The 24,187-nt window shown below is 42.4% G+C and overlaps 2 protein-coding genes across 4 annotated transcripts in view; one reads left to right on the top strand and one right to left on the bottom strand.

Annotated features, from left to right (window-relative positions):
- Positions 1–11,218, bottom strand: part of LOC138670244 (merlin-like) — a 121,298-nt gene extending 110,080 nt beyond the window's left edge. For both annotated transcript variants that reach the window (XM_069757417.1, XM_069757418.1), the window contains exon 1: positions 11,153–11,218. The gene's annotated coding sequence lies outside the window, so the exon portion shown is untranslated. The remainder of the gene's footprint in view (positions 1–11,152) is intronic.
- Positions 11,219–11,275: 57 nt separating this feature from the next.
- Positions 11,276–19,000, top strand: MRPS17 (mitochondrial ribosomal protein S17). 2 transcript variants are annotated; one of them, XM_069757415.1, is made up of 3 exons: positions 11,276–11,343; positions 18,175–18,315; positions 18,621–19,000. In XM_069757415.1, the coding sequence occupies exons 2-3, from the start codon at positions 18,193–18,195 to the stop codon at positions 18,912–18,914; spliced, it is 417 nt and encodes a 138-aa protein (XP_069613516.1). In that variant the 5' UTR covers positions 11,276–11,343; positions 18,175–18,192; the 3' UTR covers positions 18,915–19,000. The 2 variants fall into 2 exon arrangements, with proteins under 2 accessions (XP_069613516.1, XP_069613517.1); XM_069757416.1 differs by lacking the exon at positions 11,276–11,343 and adding an exon at positions 11,462–11,565.
- Positions 19,001–24,187: the final 5,187 nt, after the last annotated feature.

Raw genomic sequence — 24,187 nt, 5'->3', positions numbered from 1 at the left:
TAGGTGCTGAGCGGGAAGAATTTTTGGATATAAAAATCAGCTGTTCGGGAGCCGATTCATCAGATTACTTCAAGAAGACTGAAGATAAGAAGATCAGCTGATGGAACCGTTGCTGCAGCAGCTGATTCAGATGGCAGAGGAAGAGGGCGGTGTCGAGTGGCTGCGGAGCTGTCTAGCTATGAAACCGGCTATAAAACCTTCCTCCGCTTCGGAGGTTTTGACAGCTCCTGCTCCACAAGCTCCGCTCTCTCCTGCTGTGTCTGGCAAGTCACCGGTACCTCAGCGTACCTGCCGCAGCTCTGTGAGGACTCGGCGGCCCTGGATGTCTTACTCTCCGCCGCCATCTTCCCGAACAGCTGATAGGACACAGGATGCGCGTAGTCGAAGCAGAAGATCCTCCTGGCGGAAGTCTCATAGCCCAACGCGGGAGTTTATCCGGGGTCATCGGTTCGCGCTGCCAGCGTCATCAGGCTCGGCCGCCGGAGCTTCAGCGGTGACTTGGCTGGGATTTCCTGGAAGTGTCTGTGGTCGGATGCGGCAAGCAGGACTCATCTAGCCGCCGCATCCATAAATGAGTTGCGGCGGCCCAGGGAACCCAGTCAGCAGCTTGCCAGCCATCGGGGAGAGGACCGTTAAGGGAGGAGAGCGCTACTATTGCTGCAGCCGCGTCTTGGAGATCCACATCGCCCTATTCAGATCAGGAAGAAGACCAGGATTCGCCTCTTCAGCAGCATTAACCCAGACAGCGGGAATGTTGTTATCAAACCCGGCCTGCCTGAGGTATTTTTAAAAGAATCACTTACTTGCGAAGTATCGCCAATAGGGTTTCATTTAAACTCTGTAGTGAAGGAGCAAATTTGGAAGACAGAGTATATTGATTTTTTTTTCGCTTTTACCGTCTGTTAAAGAGCAGCAGAATAAATATGAAAAGAAAAGGAGTCTGATGATAAGAGGAGAAATTTCAATCCGAAATCATTTAATAATTGGCTCCAGGCCTTTTCTATTTATGCTGCAGTTTTAGGTGAGAAATTTCCTAATTTGTGTTCGGGTCTTTTTCAGCATGTAGATTCGATTCTTGAAGCATACAGGAATGTTGGGGGCATGGCCTGGCTGCACTATGACGAGTCTTTTAGACAAAAATTAGCTATGTACCCTAACTTATCATGGGGAAAGAAGGATATAGGCTTATGGATAAACCTAATGTTGCCTCAGAAATTCCCAGCATCTAGGCAAGGTTTGAATGCCCCTGCCAAAAAAGGCGTTTGTTTTGCATTTAATGAAGGCAACTGTAAGTGGGCACTTAATTGCCGCTTTCGGCATGAATGCTTTTTGCGGGGGCAGCCACCCAATGTCAAAATGCTTTAAGAAACAAATGCAATCTGGGCAGCATGGGCCCATTAAGGATTCTCTTCCAAAAGGCTCTGACGCTGGTGAAGTTGCAAAACATGGTACCTTGGCTAGAGGTTTACCCAGATCGGGAGATTAGCTCTGTTATTTTTCATGGTTTTTATTATGGATTTTTTGTACCCCCTTCAAGGGCGTTGGTTCCAAACTAGTTCAGAATTTACCATCTGCTGCTGAATTTCCTTTAGTGGTTCGTGATAAAATTTTGAAAGAGTAGGAGGCTGGTAGGGTTTCTGGCCCTTTTGATTCCCCCTTTTCACAATTTTAGGATCTCTCCCCTGGGTGTAGTCCCTAAAAAAGAGCAAGGCTCTTTTAGATTGATACATCATTTGTCGCATCCAAAGATTTGGTCGTAATGCTTACATGGCAAAATCTGACATAAAATCTGCCTTTAGACTTTTACCAGTCAACCCGGATGGTTTTAATTCACTCGGTTTTGTTTTTAATAATAAATTCTTTTTTGATAGGTGCCTTCCTATGGGTTTCTCGTTGTCTTGTTATTAGTTTCAGTCATTTTCTTCCTTTTTGCATTGGGTGGTTGAATTTTCGTTAGCGTGTGGGGAAGTATTGCATTATTTAGATGATTTTTTGTTTATTGGTCCTAAGGACTCTGGCATCTGCTTTTCGCTATTGCATAGGTTTATTCAAATACGTGATCATTTTGGTGTTCCCAATGCAGAGGAGAAAACTGTTTCTCCCTGTACTTCTTTGGAGTTTCTTGGAATTTCTATTCATTCAGCGAGCATGACTTGCTCCCTTCCTTTAGATAAGATTGCTAGGCTTTGCTCATTAATTCATAATTTTTTGCTTAGAGATGAGGTTACCCTTAGAGAGCTTCAGTCTCTGTTGGGTATGTTAAATTTCGCATTAAAAGTTATCCCTATGGGTCGTGTTTTTTCTAAACGCCTTTATGAAATTACAGCTGGGCATTCTTCTCCTCATGTTCATTTGAGGCTGAACAACGATGTTAAGGATGATTTGAGGATCTGGTTGAAATTCTTGTCAGAATTTATTGGGAAGACTTTATGGCAAACCCCTTTCATAGTCTCTGATGAGTTGGGTTTGTCGTTTTTTACGGATGAGCATTTTGATATGGGTTTAGCGTTTGCTTCTAATTGGGTTTTTGAGAATTGGCCTGAGTCATGGGTCATTAACAAAATTACTAAAAATGCAGCATTTTTAGATCTTTTTTTCCATATTCATTGCTATACATTTGTGGGGTGCGTGTCTCTCTAATAAGCGTATAATCTTTCGCTCTGATAAACAAGGTCTTGTTTTTATGTTAAATACTCTTTCTTCTAAGAATAAATGGGCTTCCATGGTCCTTAGGTATTTGATTCTACTTTGTTTAAAATTGAATATTTGGTTAAAAGCTGCTTTTTCCCTCAGAACAAAGGTTGATAATGCTCAGTTTATTTGTCACCGCCATGCGTCGCTATCCGCTTACGGATGCGGACAAGGGAAGATTATTTTGTCCTCAACAGCTATGGGATTTAATTCCAGTATAACTCAACGTTTTATTGGGAATTCTCTGGCAGATAAAACTTGGGCTGATTACTCAGCCGCTTGGAACATGTGGTTAAAGGTTTGTTTTTTTCAATAATTACCCTTATAGCGAGTGTGATTCAGTCATGGCTTTGAGTTTTACTGAGCATTTAGTAAAAAGTGGCATGTCACATTCAGCCCTATCAAAAAATCTTGCTGGAGTTTCATTTGTTCTTAAAATTTTGGGGAAAAAAACGCTGTCTGAGTATTTTGTAGTTGGGCAATTTTTGAAAGGCTTCAAAAGGGCCAATTTCAAACCAGACGGTCGCCCTATTTCGGTTCTATTGCTAAAAGACATTTGCTTATCTCTTTCTTCCGTGTGTAACGATTTTTTTGAAGCGTCCCTTTTTTCTACAGCCTTTTCTTTTGCATTTTTTGCTGCTTTGCGCGTGAGTGAGATTGTTTCCTTAAAAAATCCTCGCCGGCGGGTTTGCTTTTGGAGCATGTTAAATTGCATAGTTGTCACTTGTTTTTGTTTATCAGCAAATCCAAAACTGATCAGCTAGGTAGAGGTGCTGCTATACGGTTGAATTCCATTTCTGACCCTGTTATCTGCCCAGTTTTTAACTCAAGGAGGTGGTTAGCTTGTCGGCCAAAATTAGATTGCCCGTTTTTTGTTCATAGCAACGGCGAATCGGCAACTGTTTTTCAATTTAATTACATTCTTAAGAAATGTTTAAAGGGAACCTGTCACCTGAATTTGGCGGGACTGGTTTTGGGTCATATGGGCGGAGTTTTCGGGTGTTTGATTCACCCTTTCCTTACCCGCTGGCTGCATGCTGGCTGCAATATTGGATTGAAGTTCATTCTCTGTCCTCCGTAGTACATGCCTACACAAGGCAAGATTGCTTTGCGCAGGCGTGTACTACGGAGGACATAGAATGAACTTCAATCCAATATTGCAGCCAGCATGCAGCCAGCAGGTAAGGAAAGGGTGAATCAAACACCCGAAAACTCCGCCCATATGACCCAAAACCAGTCCCGCCAAATTCAGGTGACAGAGTCCCTTTAAAGTATTTAGGGATTGGAAGTCTTAATATTTCTTCCCATTCCTTTCGTATTGGAGCAGCAACTGAGGCAGCCAGGTTGCGCTTAAGTGAGGATCACATTAAAAGAATTGGTAGATGGGAATCTAACCGTTTTAAATTATATATTTGTCCAGATTTGTACGAACATTAACAACTTATTCATTTTTTAGGTGTGATCACTGTTTGGATCATCGGACACTCCTTTATTTATTGGGCCGAAAAGAGAGCGATCGTAAGATGTTATACAGAGAATTTATCTTTTAATAATTCTTCCCTCCAAATTTTTTGGCATAGCAAGAGAGGAATGATATGGAAAAACTTAATTTTTGAAATGCGTAAGCTAGCTGAGACCAGACCTCACCCGAACTTAATTATTTTTTAATTTAGGAGGTAATGATTTGGGTAAAGTTAATACTCTTGACGTTTTATCTTTCATTAGGAGGGACTTGTGTCTGCTGAAGACGGAATTTTTTAATGCTACCTTTGTTTTTTCAGAGATCGTGCCTAGATTGTTATGGTTTCAACATAACACATTGTTTTTGGAGCGAATCAGAAAGTGGGTCAATCGGTGTATACAGAAATGTATGCCCTTAATACATGGTTTCTCTTTCAGGCATGTCAATCTGGAGGGCGCTGTTCCAGGATTGTATAGGAGGGATTGTGTACACCTTTCTGATATTGAATAGCATACATAGTCTGTTTTGGTTGTTTAAATCATATGTCATATACTAATTATACTAGCCATATCAACCAAGGCAGGCCTAGGACCTCAAATGGACAACTGCACATATATATAATAATAAACAAAGCACCAAAAACGCAGTCAGAATACGTCCAGTTAATGCAAAATAGAAAACAACTTTATTGAATTAAAACACACAGGTGTACAGCATGGCGGGCAAAAAGATCCCCTACACAAGCCCGCACACACATCTCTCATATAGAGGGACCGGGCTATACTGCAACAATGTTAATTTTGGACCATATATATAGAAAATCCATGTATGCCAAGATAGCATCAGTGGAAAAGTCCATCAATAGTAATGCAACCCAGTAGGTAAATACCTAATGCATAAAACATACCACAATGTTGAGTTGCAGAGTGTGTGCACAATAGTCCAGTCCTGGGGAGGACTGGACTATTGTGCACACACTCTGCAACTCAACATTGTGGTATGTTTTATGCATTAGGTATTTACCTACTGGGTTGCATTACTATTGATGGACTTTTCCACTGATGCTATCTTGGCATACATGGATTTTCTATATATATGGTCCAAAATTAACATTGTTGCACTATAGCCCGGTCCCTCTATATGAGAGATGTGTGTGCGGGCTTGTGTAGGGGATCTTTTTGCCCGCCATGCTGTACACCTGTGTGTTTTAATTCAATAAAGTTGTTTTCTATTTTGCATTAACTGGACGTATTCTGACTGCGTTTTTGGTGCTTTGTTTATTACTTTCTGATATTGGCCTGGACATCTTTAATTAAGATCTCCAGGCCATTATCGAGGATTGGCTGGGGCGTTTTGGGGGGGGCCATGCCTTGTTGAGGCCTGGCATTTGGAAAATCACTTGGTTTCCGGTTGGATTTGGACGTTTCTTGGTGATTATTAACTCAGTTTATGGAAAGTATTTAAAAAGTTTTTATTGGTTATCAATTTAATAAAATTTTTGATATATGTTACTCAAAACTAAATGCCACGGCCAATTTTATTCCAAACTAATTCTAGTGGTTATGTGTCTTTATTTACCTGGGAAAATGGGGCTTGTGTTACCATGAACGCCCTCCCCTTAGTATAATCTTAGGGGGGTCGCATGATAACACAGCCCCCATAATGTAAATGGTTTTGTATGGCTCATATTCAATATGTTTGTTATTTCAGTGAAAGGGTTAATAAATACTGAGTAAGCTGTGCAAGGCACGAGCAGGTTTGATCTGGTTTCGCCTGGTTGTTTTCCCGCATTTTTGGGATTGTTGATTGGCCAGGAGGTGCTGAGCGGGAAGAATTTTTGGATATAAAAATCAGCTGTTCGGGAGCCGATTCATCAGTTTACTTCAAGAAGACCGAAGATCCCGCCCTCCCTCCCCTTTTTTTTCTTGTTATTCTTTTGTTGTGTCGTTTATTTTGTGAGAAAATCGCCCGGTTTCCGGGTGGATTTGGACATTTCTTGGTGATTATTAACTCAGTTTATGGAAAGTATTATAAAAGTTTTTCTTGGTTATCAATTTAATAAAATGTTTGATTTATGTTAATCAAAAATAAACGCCACGGCCGATTTTATTCCAAACTAATTCTAGTGGTTATGTGTCTTTATTTACCTGAGAAAGTGGGGCTTGTGTTACCATGTGATGTGGTATGGAGGCAATCAGCCTGTGGCACTGCTGAGGTATTATGGAAGCCCAGGTTGCTTTGATAGCAGCCTTCAGCTCATCTGCATTGTGGGGTCTGGTGTCTCTCATCTTCCTCTTGATAGTACCCCATAGATTCTCTTTGGGGTTAAGGTCAGGTGAATTGGCTGGCCAATCAAGCACAGTGATAATGTTGTTTGTAAACCAGGTATTGGTACTTTTGGCAGTGTGGACAGGGGCCAAGTCCTGCTGGAGAATGAAATTGCCAACTCCAAAAAGCTTGTTGGCAGAGGGAAGCATGAAGTGCTCTAAAATTTCCTGGTAGACAACTGCGCTGACTATCGTCTTGATAAAACACAGTGGACCTTCACCAGCAGATGACATGGCTCCCCAAACTATCACTGATTGTGGAAACTGATGTGCAGTATATACTTATACATGGTGATAAAAAGAGCATAGTCTTGACATCGCAGTGAGGCAGACTCTTTAAAGGTTTTACCCTAGAAAATTGACATAAAAGCTTTGAAAATTTGCTACATTTTCGCGCAATGTGGAGTTGCGAAGGGGGTGGCCACTCTTGCCCATGCAATTCATTTGAAGTGCTGATGCTTTTTACCTCAGAAATACTCTTCCGTCTCTGTCTGGAGTGACATTTTTGGCAGGCACACGGAGATGCACTCCATTCAGAAGAGGCACAGCCTTTTAGTCCAGCAAGACTGGTGTAGCGCGAGTGTGCTCTATGCCAGTCTTTATGAATCAGCCCCAAGTGGCTCTGATTTATCAACACTGGTATTATGTGTGTCAGTCTAGAGTAAATGTGCACTGGAGTAAGATGCGCTAAATTAATTAAGAGGTGTGCAAGAAATGTACGCCAGTTAGCGACTGGAGCGCACTTCTGTTCTAATGTACACCATTGTAGTTGCATATTGTCACTACTCTGTTGTCGGGTAAATTATGATATGTTTATCATGCGTGCTTGGACACGTATTCCCTTCACTTTTCAAAAAGTTCGTTGGGCTGGAGGGACATAGAAATGCCAAAATGATCACATTTTTGCACAACCACAAGTTGTTCAAACATTTGTCGTAAACGATAAATGCGTTCCAGTATCTATTTTAGATGCCCAGTACCTCCAGCAGTATTTCCACAGAGCTGCCAGTCCAAGTCATAACAAAGCCAGCCCAATACCCCATAACATAGCTAAGTAATCACAGTACCCCATACCATATGGTGGCACAGTATTTCCATAATAGTACAAACTACTGTTCTAAATGAAGGATATGTCCATAAAAAAGTTTCCTAAGAAGATTTTAGTGTGATTAAAACCTTGCTATAACATTCTAATTTGTTTAATTGAGAAAAGACACCTATAGTTTTTTTTTATGTTTTTCGATGTTATTTTTAACATGTGAAAAGAAGCAAATGTCAAATCTTATTGCCTTGTCCAAATAGCCTTTGAACTAAAATGAAAGCGAAAACAAATGCCCTATTCGAAAAAATGTGTCAATAATACAGTATTTGCTTTTTGTTAAATTTGTGATTTCCCCATTTCTGGCAGAAAAATCTGTGTCAAGAAACTCTGTGTGCACATACCCCAAAAGTACCTTCTATAGCTACATAACTAAAGAGGCTTCAATACCCTCGTGGCAGGCCTTACTACTATGCCCCATAATTGGACCTCCAAAGCAGCGGCAGACAGTATTCTTACATAACAAACATAACAAAAAGAAGAAGCCTGCATGGGAGAAGTTATCTGTTGGGTGCTGTGTTGCTGGCTATCATCACTTTTCACAGACAAGCCATGAGGAAGGAGAGTCCAGAAGTCCGAGGTCAAACACCAGGAGTGTACATCAAAGGCAGAGGGGAAAGACAAGAGTCAACACATCAGTGTCAGACAATACCAGTCCAATATGGTGCTGATCGGGAAAAAGTGTCTAGGCAAACAGTCAAAGGGACGCACTACACCAAGCAAAGCTGCGACTCACAATGGTCTGACCAATGCCATCCAGAAAGGACGACACCCGGAGGAAGGCGAGCAGGCCTAGTCTGTGGTTGGGCTGCTGGGCAATCTTTAGTTTGCATGGGAACAACTCAGCACGCTCCACTCCCTGATAGGTGGCTGGACTATCCCTAATTAGCATAAGGATAGTCAGTCCCCGACTTGTCATTCATGTTAGAAATGATGACTATATTATTCTAGGTACAGAAATGTAGATATTTTGATCTTAAAGGTTTGTCCAGGTTTAGCATGAAAGTCACTCTGTAACTGCACACTTGTGAATCTGTACGAGCGTACGGGCGGTCATGAGACCACAAGTATGTGGTGATGGTTTAGGCAGCATGTATCCGCTGTCATGTTCGCTGTAAATGCTAGCGCACTGTGGTAACACTGCAATAGTCTTTTCTCTACTGCAGTATGTGACAAATTCATATTTTGATGAAAATTCACAATTGTGTCTTCCTCATAAGATACCCGCTCATCTACTTGAATTACTATTTAATATGATTATTTGTAGTATTCATACTGGAGGTTTGGCGAAAATTTACAAAATGTACAGTTAGGGCCAGAAATATTTGGACAGTGACACAATTTTCGCGAGTTGGGCTCTGCATGCCACCACATTGGATTTGAAATGAAACCTCTACAACAGAATTCAAGTGCAGATTGTAACGTTTAATTTGAAGGGTTGAACAAAAATATCTGATAGAAAATGTAGGAATTGTACACATTTCTTTACAAACACTCCACATTTTAGGAGGTCAAAAGTAATTGGACAAATAAACATAACCCAAACAAAATATTTTTATTTTCAATATTTTGTTGCAAATCCTTTGGAGGCAATCACTGCCTTAAGTCTGGAACCCATGGACCTCACCAAACGCTGGGTTTCCTCCTTCTTAATGCTTTGCCAGGCCTTTACAGCCGCAGCCTTCAGGTCTTGCTTGTTTGTGGGTCTTTCCGTCTTAAGTCTGGATTTGAGCAAGTGAAATGCATGCTCAATTGGGTTTAGATCTGGAGATTGACTTGGCCATTGCAGAATGTTCCACTTTTTGGCACTCATGAACTCCTGGGTAGCTTTGGCTGTATGCTTGGGGTCATTGTCCATCTGTACTATGAAGCGCCGTCCAATCAACTTTGCAGCATTTGGCTGAATCTGGGCTGAAAGTATATCCCGGTACACTTCAGAATTCATCCGGCTACTCTTGTCTGCTCTTATGTCATCAATAAACACAAGTGACCCAGTGCCATTGAAAGCCATGCATGCCCATGCCATCACGTTGCCTCCACCATGTTTTACAGAGGATGTGGTGTGCCTTGGATCATGTGCCGTTCCCTTTCTTCTCCAAACTTTTTTCTTCCCATCATTCTGGTACAGGTTGATCTTTGTCTCATCTGTCCATAGAATACTTTTCCAGAACTGAGCTGGCTTCTTGAGGTGTTTTTCTGCAAATTTAACTCTGGCCTGTCTATTTTTGGTATTGATGAATGGTTTGCATCTAGATGTGAACCCTTTGTATTTACTGTCATGGAGTCTTCTCTTTACTGTTGACTTAGAGACAGATACACCTACTTCACTGAGAGTGTTCTGGACTTCAGTTGATGTTGTGAACGGGTTCTTCTTCACCAAATTAAGTATGCGGCGATCATCCACCACTGTTGTCATCCGTGGACGCCCAGGCCTTTTTGAGTTCCCAAGCTCACCAGTCAATTCCTTTTTTCTCAGAATGTACCCAACTGTTGATTTTGCTACTCCAAGCATGTCTGCTATCTCTCTGATGGATTTTTTCTTTTTTTTCAGCCTCAGGATGTTCTGCTTCACCTCAATTGAGAGTTCCTTTGACCGCATGTTGTCTGCTCACAGCAACAGCTTCCAAATGCAAAACCACACACCTGGAATCCACCCCTGACCTTTTAACTACTTCATTGATTACAGGTTAACGAAGGAGACGCCTTCAGAGTTAATTGCAGCCCTTAGAGTCCATTGTCCAATTACTTTTGGTCCCTTGAAAAAGAGGACGCTATGCATTACAGAGCTATGATTCCTAAACCCTTTCTCCGATTTGGATGTGGAAACTATCATATTGCAGCTGGGAGTGTGCACTTTCAGCCCATATTATATATATAATTGTATTTCTGAACATGTTTTTGTAAACAGCTAAAATAACAAAACTTGTGTCACTGTCCAAATATTTCTGGCCCTAACTGTATATAGGATCAGATGAGCTTAAAGGGAACCTGAGATTAGATTTGTGGCGCCAGAACCACGGTCAGGTCAGCATGAATCAGACTCTGCCTCCATTATGGCAGCCACGTATGTTTCACACTGAAATATTGCAGCGGATTACAGGCCGGATTCATTAAGTAGGGCACGCCAGCCGTAATGATTGCGACTCCTGGCATAAGGTGTACCCAACCCTGGTGGGCACCACTGACAGAAATGTTACTCCAGTCAGAAGTGGCGGAAATATTCATCATTTACACAAGTAGCCTTAGCCATGCCCGTCCATGAGGCTTCCATTTTAGCAGAGCTGGTCAGGACTGCTGTAAAAATATCAAATCTTCAAAGTATTGAAAGCAAGGAGAAAGTTTAGAAGTAAGTGTGTGTGTGTGTGTGTGTGTGTGTGTGTGTGTGTGTGTGTGTGTGTGTGTGTGTGTGTGTGTGTGTGTGTGTGCACATAAAGACACACACGCTGATACACATTAAACACACATATATATACAGATTTATGTATATATATATATATATATATATATATATATATATATATATATATATATATATATATATATATATATAATTTTCTTTATACAATACTATACCTTCAGAACAGCCAGTATTTTAGCAACCATTCTGTAGCCCACGTTTTCTTTCCTGTAATTTTCCACATAGCCAGCAGATGGCGAGCTAACAATGCATTCATGGTCTCTCCAGATAGATGCGGTAATGAGTCGCTGACGTCACCTATGCGACAGAGGTCGGAGGGACAGCGGGCAGGAAGTAGCGGCCGGAGGTGAGTGCAGGCGGAGCGGGATGTCATTGCAGTGTGCACATGTAGTAAGAGCGGTTTCGTTACAGTGTGTCAGCCTGATTTCAGCGTGGACTGTACTTTTCTGCTTCATATATTGCAGGGCACCTGTCGGCTGGTTCGTCATAAACCTCTGGCTTCAGAGAAGGTGTTGACAGACACCGGTCTGAGGGCCGCCTCCCAGTAGGGACATGATTGCAGTGACAGGTAGTTGTACCCTGCAAAGCAGAAAAGTACGAGGCTGACACATTGTAACAAAACTCCACTGACCAGATACTGATGTAGGACCCACTCCCACCCAGCACAGGAGCTTATTACAGAAATTGGTGGAGGTGGCCTCACGTGCTAGCACTGCTCCATATAAAGCTGTTATAGAGGGGGCTTAGGGGGCTTCCTGCCTTTATCAGATATTTATGGCATACCTTGTGTATACATCATATATGGCTGATATGGGAATACCCATTTAAAAAGTTCTTCCTCAATTTGATTAGTGTATACAATAAACTTGGCACTCAAATTTGATTAGTGTAACGGATTCAGATGGTAGGTGATGTCTAATCGCTGGCCACCCTTTACAGTAAGGCCTCAGTCTCACGTCTGTGTTTACACACGTACGTGAAAAATGCTGCCGGTTTCATCAGTGTGTGGTCCATGTGTCATCGTTGTATGGTCTGTGTGTCCATTGTAACCATCCGTGTGTCATCGTTGTACGGTATGTGTGTCCGTTGTACGTACTGTATGTCTGTTGTTACCATCCATGTGTCATCGTTGTACGGTCTGTATGTCTGTTGTTACCATCCATGTGTCATCGTTGTACGGTCTGTATGTCAGTTGTACGGTCTGTGTGTCCGTTGTACGGTCTGTGTGTCCGTTGTACGGTCTGTGTGTCTGTTGTACGGTCTGTGTGTCTGTTGTACGGTCTGTGTGTCTGTTGTACGGTCTGTGTGTCTGTTGTACGGTCTGTGTGTCTGTTGTACGGTCTGTGTGTCTGTTGTTACCATCCGTGTGTCATCGTTGTACGGTCTGTATGTCAGTTGTACTGTCTGTGTGTCTGTTGTTACCATCCGTGTGTCATCGTTGTACGGTCTGTATGTCTGTTGTAACCATCTGTGTTCCATCGTTGTACGGTCCATGTGTCATCGTTATATGGTCTGTGTGTCCGTTGTAACCATCCGTGTGTCATCGTTGTATGGTCTGTGTGTCCGTTGTTACCATCCGTGTGTCATCGTTGTATGGTCTGTGTGTCCGTTGTAACCATCCGTGTGTCATCGTTGTACGGTCTGTATGTCCGTTGTAACCATCTATGTGCCATCGTTGTACGGTCTATGTGTCCGTTGTTACCATCCGTGTGTCATCGTTGTATGGTCTGTGTGTCCGTTGTAACCATCCGTGTGTCATCGTTGTGCAGTATGTGTGTCCGTTGTAACCATCCGTGTGTCATCGTTGTGCAGTATGTGTGTCCGTTGTAACCATCCGTGTGTCATCGTTGTGCAGTATGTGTGTCCATTGTAACCATCCGTGTGTCATCGTTGTGCAGTATGTGTGTCCGTTGTAACCATCCGTGTGTCATCGTTGTGCAGTATGTGTGTCCATTGTAACCATCCCATGATTGGGAAGTGCTTCTCGAGCTTGGACATACGGAGTGCTCAGTCAGAAGGAATGAATACAAATTTTAAAAAACTGACCGTCACATCCAAACATAGACTAAGTGTGCTAACCTAGAGTCACCAACTCATATACACTCAAACAAATAAGGCCGCACTCTGTAGCGCCATAGCATGCAAATATGAAATATGAAAATTGAATTGCATTACTGCACTAGAAATATGAAAAATTGAGAAAGCTTAGCACGTAGATTGGCCAATTTATTTGTACCTGGAAGCCACGGTAAGGCTTTTCTCATTTCCAGGACCTAGCAATGCCAATCCTCTCTTAGAATAAAGTCTTCATCTGAATGGGAATCTAATACGAGTCCTCTCTTAGACTAAAATCTTTCTGTGGAGGTTGACAAGTCCACACAAAATTAACTCTCAGTAGAGAAAGTGATTTATTCATAATCAGCCAGCAAGAAGACAGACATCAAAATTCCAACGTTTCGGCATACAATGCCTTTATCAAGGTCGTCTGTAAATGCTAAGCGTGCTATATGTAGAGTAAATGATAACTGTGAAAAATAGAGGAAATCCTAATATGTCATATGCCTAAACAAAGGCAAAATGAAATGGATCCAAACCAATGCCGGATATTGAATCAGGGGGGTCCAGAAGTAAAAGACCACTTGCCTATAGTGGATGCGATGCCGGCGTGCGTCCTATGGCTACTGGGCAGGATGGACATAGGACGCACGCCGGCATCGCATCCACTATAGGCAAGTGGTCTTTTACTTCTGGACCCCCCTGATTCAATATCCGGCATTGGTTTGGATCCATTTCATTTTGCCTTTGTTTAGGCATACGACATATTAGGATTTCCTCTATTTTTCACAGTTACAGTGGGGCAAAAAAGTATTTAGTCAGTCAGCAATAGTGCAAGTTCCACCACTTAAAAAGATGAGAGGCGTCTGTAATTTACATCATAAGTAGACCTCAACTATGGGAGACAATCTGAGAAAAAAAATTCAGAAAATCACATTGTCTGTTTTTTTAACATTTTATTTGCATATTATGGTGGAAAATAAGTATTTGGTCAGAAACAAACAATCAAGATTTCTGGCTCTCACAGACCTGTAACTTCTTCTTTAAGAGTCTCCTCTTTCCTCCACTCATTACCTGTAGTAATGGCACCTGTTTAAACTTGTTATCAGTATAAAAAGACACCTGTGCACACCCTCAAACAGTCTGACTCCAAACTCCACTATGGTGAAGACCAAAGAGCTGTCAAAAGACACCAGAAACAAAATTGTAGCCCTGCACCAGGCTGGGAAGACTGAATCTGCAATAGCCAACCAGCTTGGAGTGAAGAAATCAACAGTGGGAGCAATAATTAGAAAATGGAAGACATACAAGACCACTGATAATCTCCCTCGATCTGGGGCTCCACGCAAAATCCCACCCCGTGGGGTCAGAATGATCACAAGAACGGTGAGCAAAAGTCCCAGAACCAAGCGGGGGGACCTAGTGAATGAACTGCAGAGAGCTGGGACCAATGTAACAAGGCCTACCATAAGTAACACACTACACCACCATGGACTCAGATCCTGCAGTGCCAGACGTGTCCCACTGCTTAAGCCAGTACATGTCCGGGCCCGTCTGAAGTTTGCTAGAGAGCATTTGGATGATCCAGAGGAGTTTTGGGAGAATGTCCTATGGTCTGATGAAACCAAACTGGAACTGTTTGGTAGAAACACAACTTGTCGTGTTTGGAGGAAAAAGAATACTGAGTTGCATCCATCAAACACCATACCTACTATAAAGCATGGTGGTGGAAACATCATGCTTTGGGGCTGTTTCTCTGCAAAGGGGCCAGGACGACTGATCCGGGTACATGAAAGAATGAATGGGGCCATGTATCGTGAGATTTTGAGTGCAAACCTCCTTCCATCAGCAAGGGCATTGAAGATGAAACGTGGCTGGGTCTTTCAACATGACAATGATCCAAAGCACGCTGCCAGGGCAACGAAGGAGTGGCTTCGTAAGAAGCATTTCAAGGTCCTGGAGTGGCCTAGCCAGTCTCCAGATCTCAACCCTATAGAAAACCTTTGGAGGGAGTTGAAAGTCCGTGTTGCCAAGCGAAAAGCCAAAAACATCACTGCTCTAGAGGAGATCTGCATGGAGGAATGGGCCAACATACCAACAACAGTGTGTGGCAACCTTGTGAAGACTTACAGAAAACGTTTGACCTCTGTCATTGCCAACAAAGGATATATTACAAAGTATTGAGATGAAATTTTGTTTCTGACCAAATACTTATTTTCCACCATAATATGCAAATAAAATGTTAAAAAAACAGACAATGTGATTTTCAGGATTTTTTTTTCTCAGTTTGTCTCCCATAGTTGAGGTCTACCTATGATGTAAATTACAGACGCCTCTCATCTGTTTAAGTGGTGGAACTTGCACTATTGTTGACTGACTAAATACTTTTTTGCCCCACTGTATCATTTACTCTACATATAGCACGCTTAGCATTTACAGACGACCTTGATAAAGGCATTGTATGCCGAAACGTTGGAATTTTGATGTCTGTCTTCTTGCTGGCTGATTATGAATAAATCACTTTCTCTACTGAGAGTTAATTTTGTGTGGACTTGTTGAGTGCCGAAGGTTACCTTTTTCATATATTACTGTTTCCTTCGAGCACCACATCATTTGAAGAGTGCACCACTTTTGATCTTATTTTTCTGTGGAGGTTAGCACCTGTTCACACTTAGTTTATGTTTGGATGTGACGGTCAGTTTTTTAAAATATTCATTAGCCTTCTGACTGAGCACTCCGCCTTTTAGCCACAGGTGTTTTTAATCATAGCAGGACCACTACCCCTCCACAGAGAGATAGATTTTAGTCTAAGAGAGGACTCATATTATGTTCCCATAAAGATGAAGACTTTATTCTTAGAGAGGGTTGGCATTGTTAGGTCCTGGAAACGAGAAACTTCTTACAACATACAACAGACTACATACATACTACATACAATACATTCATACATTACATACAATACATACATATAGACATACAGTACATATAACATAGAGTACATACACACCATCACTTGTCACTTTGTGCCCCGAAGTCAGTGTCATCTGTCACTGTATTCCTCCGCCACTGTAAAAAAATAGTCCCTAGTCTCACTTTTGGCATTGCTGTGTGAGAAAGTTCCCACGCAGCTTTTGCCATAAAGTGAGACTTCGAACTATAGTAACCTCTCAGTGATGCACTGCAGGAGCCATTGTCTCCTGTCAGTGTGTCACTGAGGGTCCTATAGAGCAGTGACATCACCCGATGTCACTGTTCTATAGGGGAGATCGTCGTGGGACACTCATTATTAATTGGACTACGGCAAAAAGGGAGTATACGGTTTATTACTTTGTTTTTTGCAGGCGCTGAAGTATGGTTAAATTAAAAGTATTAAAATACTTGTATGTAGTATGATGTATGTATGTAGTATGTATGTATGTTTTTTTTTTTTTTTTTTTTTTTTTTACATTCAACACATTAGCCGGATGATGGGACTACTACTGTCCCATCATTGGCTAATGTGTCAATCACTGTCATTGTAGCAGGCATAGCCCGATGGGACTTGTAGTCCCATCGGATGATGCCTGCACATAGACACAAAGACCCCCGATACCCGATATTTGCAGTATCGGAATGCTCAACACTATTTGCAAGCTATGGCGTTACAGAGTGCTGCCTTTTTTGTTTGAGAGATCAGAGTTATAACTGATCCTAGTGTTACTGATGGTGGACATGTTGTTTCCAGCATCAATGGGGGTTTTCGCACCCTCACAAATCTTTTTTTTTTTTTTCTATGTGTAGCTTGAAGCATGATAGTTAGGCTCCGTTCACACTTATACAGTGTTTGCTACCAAGCTATACTATTTCAGGGTTTCTGTTGTAATCCTGAAGAAACTATTCCACTGTGATCCTTGACCAAGTCTTTATGGAGCCTTCACTTGAAAGAATCTGGCAGTCTTTGCAGTATTCCTCTTTTTCAGACATGCATAAATCTGGGGTCACACATGCATATGGCATCTGGTGCGAGATGCGAATGACTCTCGGCTCCAGGTCTTCTGCGAGTGTGATCCAAGTGTCAGCGGTCTGTGCTCCGATCCTCTTTCATAAAAGAATCACAGCACAGGTCCGGAGGAGTTGGATAAAGTGATTTCTCCACCTCCTCCATTGCTGGCATCCGCAAGAATCACACTGCACTTGCATGACATCAGAGTGCAGTCCAATGTTTTGCACGCATTCAAACTTGTATGGGTGTGTGCAGTTGAATATACGCTGCCAGTTGAAGCATTCAGTGATTTTTTTTCTCATGCCGACTTGGCATGAGAAAATAAACGCTAGTCTGCACCGCTCCATAGTATAACATTGGAGCGAGTGCTATCCAAAGAAACTTCGGATATCACTCGTCTGAGTTATACGCTGGCTATACCCCAGTCTGAGTGAGCACTAAGGCTATGTGCACACGTTCAGGTTTTTTCGCGATAAAAACGCTATAAAAAATGCATACATATGCGTCCTATCATTTAGAACGCATTCTGCAATTTTTGTGCACATGATGCATTTTTTTCCGCAAAAAAAGCGCATCGCGGTAAAAAAAAAACCAGCATGTTAATTCATTTTGCGGATTTTTCGCGTTTTTCCCGCTGGTCTACGCATTTGGAAAAAACGCAAAAAAAAACGCATGCAGATTTCTGGCAGAAATGTCCGTTTTTTTGTCAGGAAATTTCTGCTAGAAATCCTGAACATGTGCACATACCCTAAAAGTGATAAGCCACAAATCCTGCCAGGACAGCGGCTATACAGGTTCCACAGTGATGCCATCAGCTTTATTCAAGTAAACGGCTCTGTCAGGGTTTCTGTCAGAATACAATTTTTTGGTATTCTTTAAAAAAAAAACAAAGTGGAGAGCACTGTGTTAATGTGAACCTTTCCTTTCCAGGAACCTCTTTTATTGTAAATGCCATAACAGCCATGTCGGTGATTAATAGTGAGCTTGAAATGTGTAATTCACTGTGAAATGTCTCTTGGTTCAGGTGTACTCAGTTATCACCATGTCAGTGATGAGTTAACATGAAATGTCTCTTGGTTCAGGTGTACTCAGTTATCACCATGTCAGTGATGAGTTAACATGAAATGTCTCTTGGTTCAGGTGTACTCAGTTATCACCATGTCAGTCGTCCGCACCACTGTTCATGCCAAATGGATTGTAGGAAAAGTAATAGGGACGAAGATGAGAAAAACAGCTAAAGTACGTGTGACAAGGATGGTGTTGGATTCCTACTTACTAAAGGTGAGTGCAGCTTTTGGATTCTTTCTCCTTTGGGTACGGTCACAGTTGTGCTGAGCTTTCAATCAGAAGGTTACATCTATAACATGTCTATTCAAATGCAGAATGCATTTGAAAAGTGAAAAACTTGGCTCCATTTGACAACCTTTCCCTCGATGTCAGTGTATTTTGCAAGACACAATAGCGTAGTCTACCATGCCTTTGTGTCACTTAAAAAAAAAAGAAGCAAAAAAACAATTTATGCTTAGCCATGTGAATTCTATTAGTGCACATACAGCAGTAAATAAATGTTTTTTCCTTTATCATAGTATTACAACAAGAGGAAGACTTACTTTGCCCACGATGCAGAGCAGCAGTGCACGGTAGGCGACATTGTGCTGCTGAAAGCTTTACCCGAAAGAAGAAGCAAGCACGTCACTCATGAACTGTCTGAAATCGTTTTTAAAGTGGGCAGAGTGGTCGACCCTTTAACTGGGAAGCTCTGTGCTGGCAGCAAATTTCTGGAGAGTTTAGAGGACATTAAGGTAGATGATCTGGATAAACATCTCCAGGATCTGAAAATCTCAGCCGGCATAAGTGAAGAGAAGAAAGCAGATTCATGAAGATCTACAGTTCTTCTCCATGGAAACTTTGTATGATAAATATTCCTCCACAGTAGTAATTAAAGTTATGGCCTTTTTCTACATTTCATTGATTGTTTTTATTTCTACTGAAATGTTTCTTTTAATAAGTTCATTCTTTTTTTCAGAGGCTGCAATGACTTAAAAGGGTTGTCCAGTCGTGACGTATTGATGTTCTATCTGTAGGACAGGTCTTCAGTTTCAGAATCTGTGAGGGACCAACACACATTGCCCCTACTATTCAACTGTTATATGCTTTAAAGGGGGCTTGATGGAGACATTTTGAGTAGAGCTGCAAAGTGCATTTCCATTTATTGCATAGTGGTCCCTGGTGAGTACTGCAGAACTGCTCCTGTTCAGAAGAATATGAGCTGATCGTCAGTACTGGGTAGTGGCCACTACACATTAACTTAGCATTGTAGTTTCACCTGGCTGCAGGCAGAGCAAATGACATCTGATCAGTGGGAATGCCTGGTATTGGACCACCACCGATCTGATGTTGATGACCTATCCTTTGGATAGGCCATCAATATGTTGTCACCTTACAATCCTTTTAACACGGAATTTTTTTTCCAAATACATTGACATGCCCTCAGTGTGATTTGCACAAAAATTGCATGCCCTATTTCCCATACTTCTTCAGCCTTAAATGTTAACCTCATCCTACCATTATGGGCTGCAGTCCCAGTTGGGAGCAATGCTTTTCTTAAGGTCTTCAGCTGAGCCAACAGCTTTAGGATGGGCTCCCATAAGAAGGATTTGCTAGATGAAAATGTACTTTATATTACATTAGCTGTATTGTGAATGAGGTGGTGGGCGGTGGCCTAGCTATCACTAGGTTTACATTGGTCTAATGTGATTTTTAATATGTTATTTACTGGGATTAAGGTGACATGAAGGTTTTAAATCCTTCTTGACCTTGGACATATTCAGTACGTCATGATTGGGAAGTGCTTCTCGACCTTGGTCATACGGAGTATGTCCAGGTAATTTTCCGTGCACTGCAACTGTGCGCACGTGATCGCCGCCAGGTCTTCTACTAATATGATCATCAAGCTGACACCCAGCACTCACTGCCACGAGCGGTACCTACACTGCTCCCAGCAGTTTAACCAGCTATATGCTGCAATCAATATTGATCGCAGCATTTAGAAGGTAGAGGGAGGAAGCCCCCTCTGCCCTCCGATCGGCGCCCCCGCAACGTTATCGCGGGAACCCGTTTGTTGTCATGTTGACCTGATGTCATCATGACAACATCTGGGACAACAGGCTCTAGCAAGTTAGATCATGCATAGTGCATAAGGCTAGACTGGCCATCTGGTAAATCCCAGAAGGGCCTGTCTGGTCATGGGCTGCCTTGTCTGATACTTTGTTGACATAATCTGATTCCTCAAGACACCCATACTGTTAACAGCTGTGATGGAGCACAAAGTCGCTGGCTATGTCATTAGCCCCAGTAGGCCGCGGGCATTCATTCTGTCTGCGGCCTGCTGGAGACCAGCACCAAGTAGGGGACGTCAGCAGTGCAATGACATCACTGCATCGCACCGCCAGCATCCACTGCGAGAATGGATAGAAGAGGGGACAGGCGCTGCAGAGTATGAGGAGTCGGGATTTGGTGAGTATATGGATTTTTATTTTGTGGGGCTGTGGGCTACCATCAAACTATATAAGGCACTATGAGCTTGACCATCATAGTATATACAGTGCCTACAAGTAGTATTCAACCCCCTGCAGATTTAGCAGGTTTAATAAGATGCAAATAAGTTAGAGCCTTCAAACTTCAAACAAGAGCAGGATTTATTAACAGATGCATAAATCTTACAAACCAAAAAGTTTTGTTGCTCAGTTAAATTTTTATAAATTTTAAACATAAAAGTGAGGGTCAATTACTATTCAACCCCTAGGTTTAATATTTTGTGGAATAACCTTTGTTTGCAATTACAGCTAATAATCGTCTTTTATAAGACCTGATCAGGCCGGCACAGGTCTCTGGAGTTATCTTGGCCCACTCCTCCATGCAGATCTTCTCCAAGTTATCTAGGTTCTTTGGGTGTCTCATGTGGACTTTAATCTTGAGCTCCTTCCACAAGTTTTCAATTGGGTTAAGGTCAGGAGACTGACTAGGCCACTGCAACACCTTGATTTTTTGCCTCTTGAACCAGGCCTTGGTTTTCTTGGCTGTGTGCTTTGGGTCGTTGTCTTGTTGGAAGATGAAATGACGACCCATCTTAAGATCCTTGATGGAGGAGCGGAGGTTCTTGGCCAAAATCTCCAGGTAGGCCGTGCTATCCATCTTCCCATGGATGCGGACCAGATGGCCAGGCCCCTTGGCTGAGAAACAGCCCCACAGCATGATGCTGCCACCACCATGCTTGACTGTAGGGATGGTATTCTTGGGGTCGTATGCAGTGCCACCCAGTCTCCAAACGTCACGTGAGTGGTTGGCACCAAAGATCTCGATCTTGGTCTCATCAGACCAGAGAACCTTGAACCAGTCAGTCTCAGAGTCCTCCAAGTGATCATGAGCAAACTGTAGATGAGCCTTGACATGACGCTTTGAAAGTAAAGGTACCTTACGGGCTCGTCTGGAACGGAGACTATTGCGGTGGAGTACGTTACTTATGGTATTGACTGAAACCAATGTCCCCACTGCCATGAGATCTTCCCGGAGCTCCTTCCTTGTTGTCCTTGGGTTAGCCTTGACTCTTCGGACAAGCCTGGCCTCGGCACGGGAGGAAACTTTCAAAGGCTGTCCAGGCCGTGGAAGGCTAACAGTAGTTCCATAAGCCTTCCACTTCCGGATGATGCTCCCAACAGTGGAGACAGGTAGGCCCAACTCCTTGGAAAGGGTTTTGTACCCCTTGCCAGCCTTGTGACCCTCCACGATCTTGTCTCTGATGGCCTTGGAATGCTCCTTTGTCTTTCCCATGTTGACCATGTATGAGTGCTGTTCACAAGTTTGGGAAGGGTCTTAAATAGTCAGAAAAGGCTGGAAAAAGAGATAATTAATCCAAACATGTGAAGCTCATTGTTCTTTGTGCCTGAACTACTTCTTAATACTTTAGGGGAACCAAACAGAATTCTGGTGGGTTGAGGGGTTGAATAATAAATGACCCTCTGAAAAGACTTTTCACAATTTAAAAAAAAAATAAACAAAGAAATAACATTCTTTTTTGCTGCAGTGCATTTCACACTTCCAGGCTGATCTACAGTCCAAATGTCACAATGCCAAATTAATTCCAAATGTGTAAACCTGCTAAATCTGCAGGGGGTTGAATACTACTTGTAGGCACTGTAAGGGGCTGTGGGGTGGACCACCATACTATATAGTGTGGACCATCATACTACATAGGGAGCTGTTGGAGGGGCCATCATACTATATGGGTGACTGTGAGGTGATCCGTCATACTATAGGGGGGGGTGTTGGTACCATCAAACTATATAGGGGCTGTGAGGTGTACCTTTATAATATTTAAGGAGCTATGGGATGGACCATCATACTATATATGGGTGTTAGGGGACCATCATATTGTATAGGGGGTTGTTGGAGGGACCATGATACTATATATGGGGCCGTGGGCGATCTTCATAGTGTAGGATGGATCTATCGTACTGTGTGGGGTGGCTGTACGGGGACAATATTACTGTGTGGGGTGGCTGTGTTGGACATTATACTGTGTGGAGGTCTATGGGGTATGTTATACTATGTTCGTGCTGTGATGACCATCACATTGTATGGGATGGTTATGGGGGTCATATTGTATGGGGGGTTTTGGTGGACATCACACTTTATAGGGGCCTGTGGTGGACATCATACTGTGTGGGGGTCTGTGGTGCCTCTCATACTGTATATTGGGGGCTGTGGCGGATACCATACTGTATAGGAGGCTGTAATGACAATCTTACTGTGTGGGGTGCTGTGGGGCATCATACTTTGTGGGGGCATAATACACTGTGCGGCTCATGAAAGGGGTATCATAGTGAGTGAGACCACTTACGGGCTTCAGTAGGGACAAAATAAAGGTCTCTGCTGCAATACATTTCCTTCTCCATTTCTTGAAAAGTTGGGAGATATGCTGCTCTTTGATGCTAATGAGATAGGGCTTTTTCCATGGGGCGCCATTTATTTTCATAATTGCCCTTGCTCTGGAACCTTATTACAATACAGAGGCACTGAAAGTCGTTACTATAAGGAGGCACAATGGGGGAATCGTTATCATTTTTAGGGGAAGAAAGGAGTTATTATAAGAAAGCACAGGGGATATTATTATTATAAGGAGGTAAAGAGTAATTACAGGTGCTTGTCACAAAATTAGATTATCATCAAAAAGTGAATATATTTCAGTTCTTCAATACAAAAAGTGAAACTTATATAGAGTCATTACAATCAGTGATCTAATTGAAGCGTTTATTTAATGTTGATGATTATGGCTTACAGCCAATGAAAACCCAAAAGTCGTTATCTCAGTACCGTAAATTAGAATACTTTATAACACCACCTTGAAAAATGATTTTAAAATCTGAAATGTTGGCCTACTGAAATGTACAGTGAATGCACTCAATACTTGGTCGTGACTCCTCTTCCATCAATTACTACATCAATGTGGCATGGTATGAAGGCGATCAGTCTGTGGCACTACTGAGGTGTTATGGAAGCCCAGGTTGCTTTGATAGCAGCCTTCAGCTTGTCTGCATTGTTGGGTCTGGTGTCTCTAATCTTCCTCTTGACAATACCCCATAGATTCTCTAAGGGGTTAAAGGCAGATGAGTTTGCTGGCCAAACAAGCACAGTGATACTGTTGTTTTTCAACCGGGTATTGGTACTTCTGGCAGTGTGGACAGGTGCCAAGTCCTGCTGGAGAATAAAATTTCCATCTCCAAAAAGCTTGTCGGCAGAGGGAAGCATGAAGTGATCTTAAATTTCCTGGTAGACGGCTGCGCTGACTTTGGTCTTGATAAAACACAGTGGACCTTCACCAGCAGATAACATGGCTCCCCAAACCATCACTGATTGTGGAAAGTTCACATTAGACATCAAGCAGATTGGATTGTGTGCCTCTCCACTCGTAATCCAGACTCCGATTTCAAAATGAAATTCAAAACTTTCATCTGAAAACAACACCTTGGACCACTGAGTAACAGTCCAGTTCTTTTTCCCCGTGGCCCAGGTAAGACACTTCTGGCGTTGTCTATTGGTCATGAGTGGCTTGACACAAGGAATGCGACACTGAAGCAATAACTCCAGCAGCTGT

This window comes from Ranitomeya imitator, chromosome 3 (genome assembly GCF_032444005.1).
Source record: "Ranitomeya imitator isolate aRanImi1 chromosome 3, aRanImi1.pri, whole genome shotgun sequence".
In the NCBI taxonomy this organism is placed as follows: domain Eukaryota; kingdom Metazoa; phylum Chordata; class Amphibia; order Anura; family Dendrobatidae; genus Ranitomeya; species Ranitomeya imitator.
Note: the sequence above shows the minus strand (reverse complement) of the source record. Positions and strands in the feature narration are given on the sequence as shown.

Excerpts from the sequence above, each read along its gene's own strand:
- MRPS17 (XM_069757415.1), top strand. The coding sequence starts at position 18,193 with ATGTCAGTCGTCCGCACCACTGTTCATGCCAAATGGATTGTAGGAAAA. Across the intron at positions 18,316-18,620 it reads TGGATTCCTACTTACTAAAG|TATTACAACAAGAGGAAGAC; the intron begins GTGAGTGCAGCT and ends CCTTTATCATAG.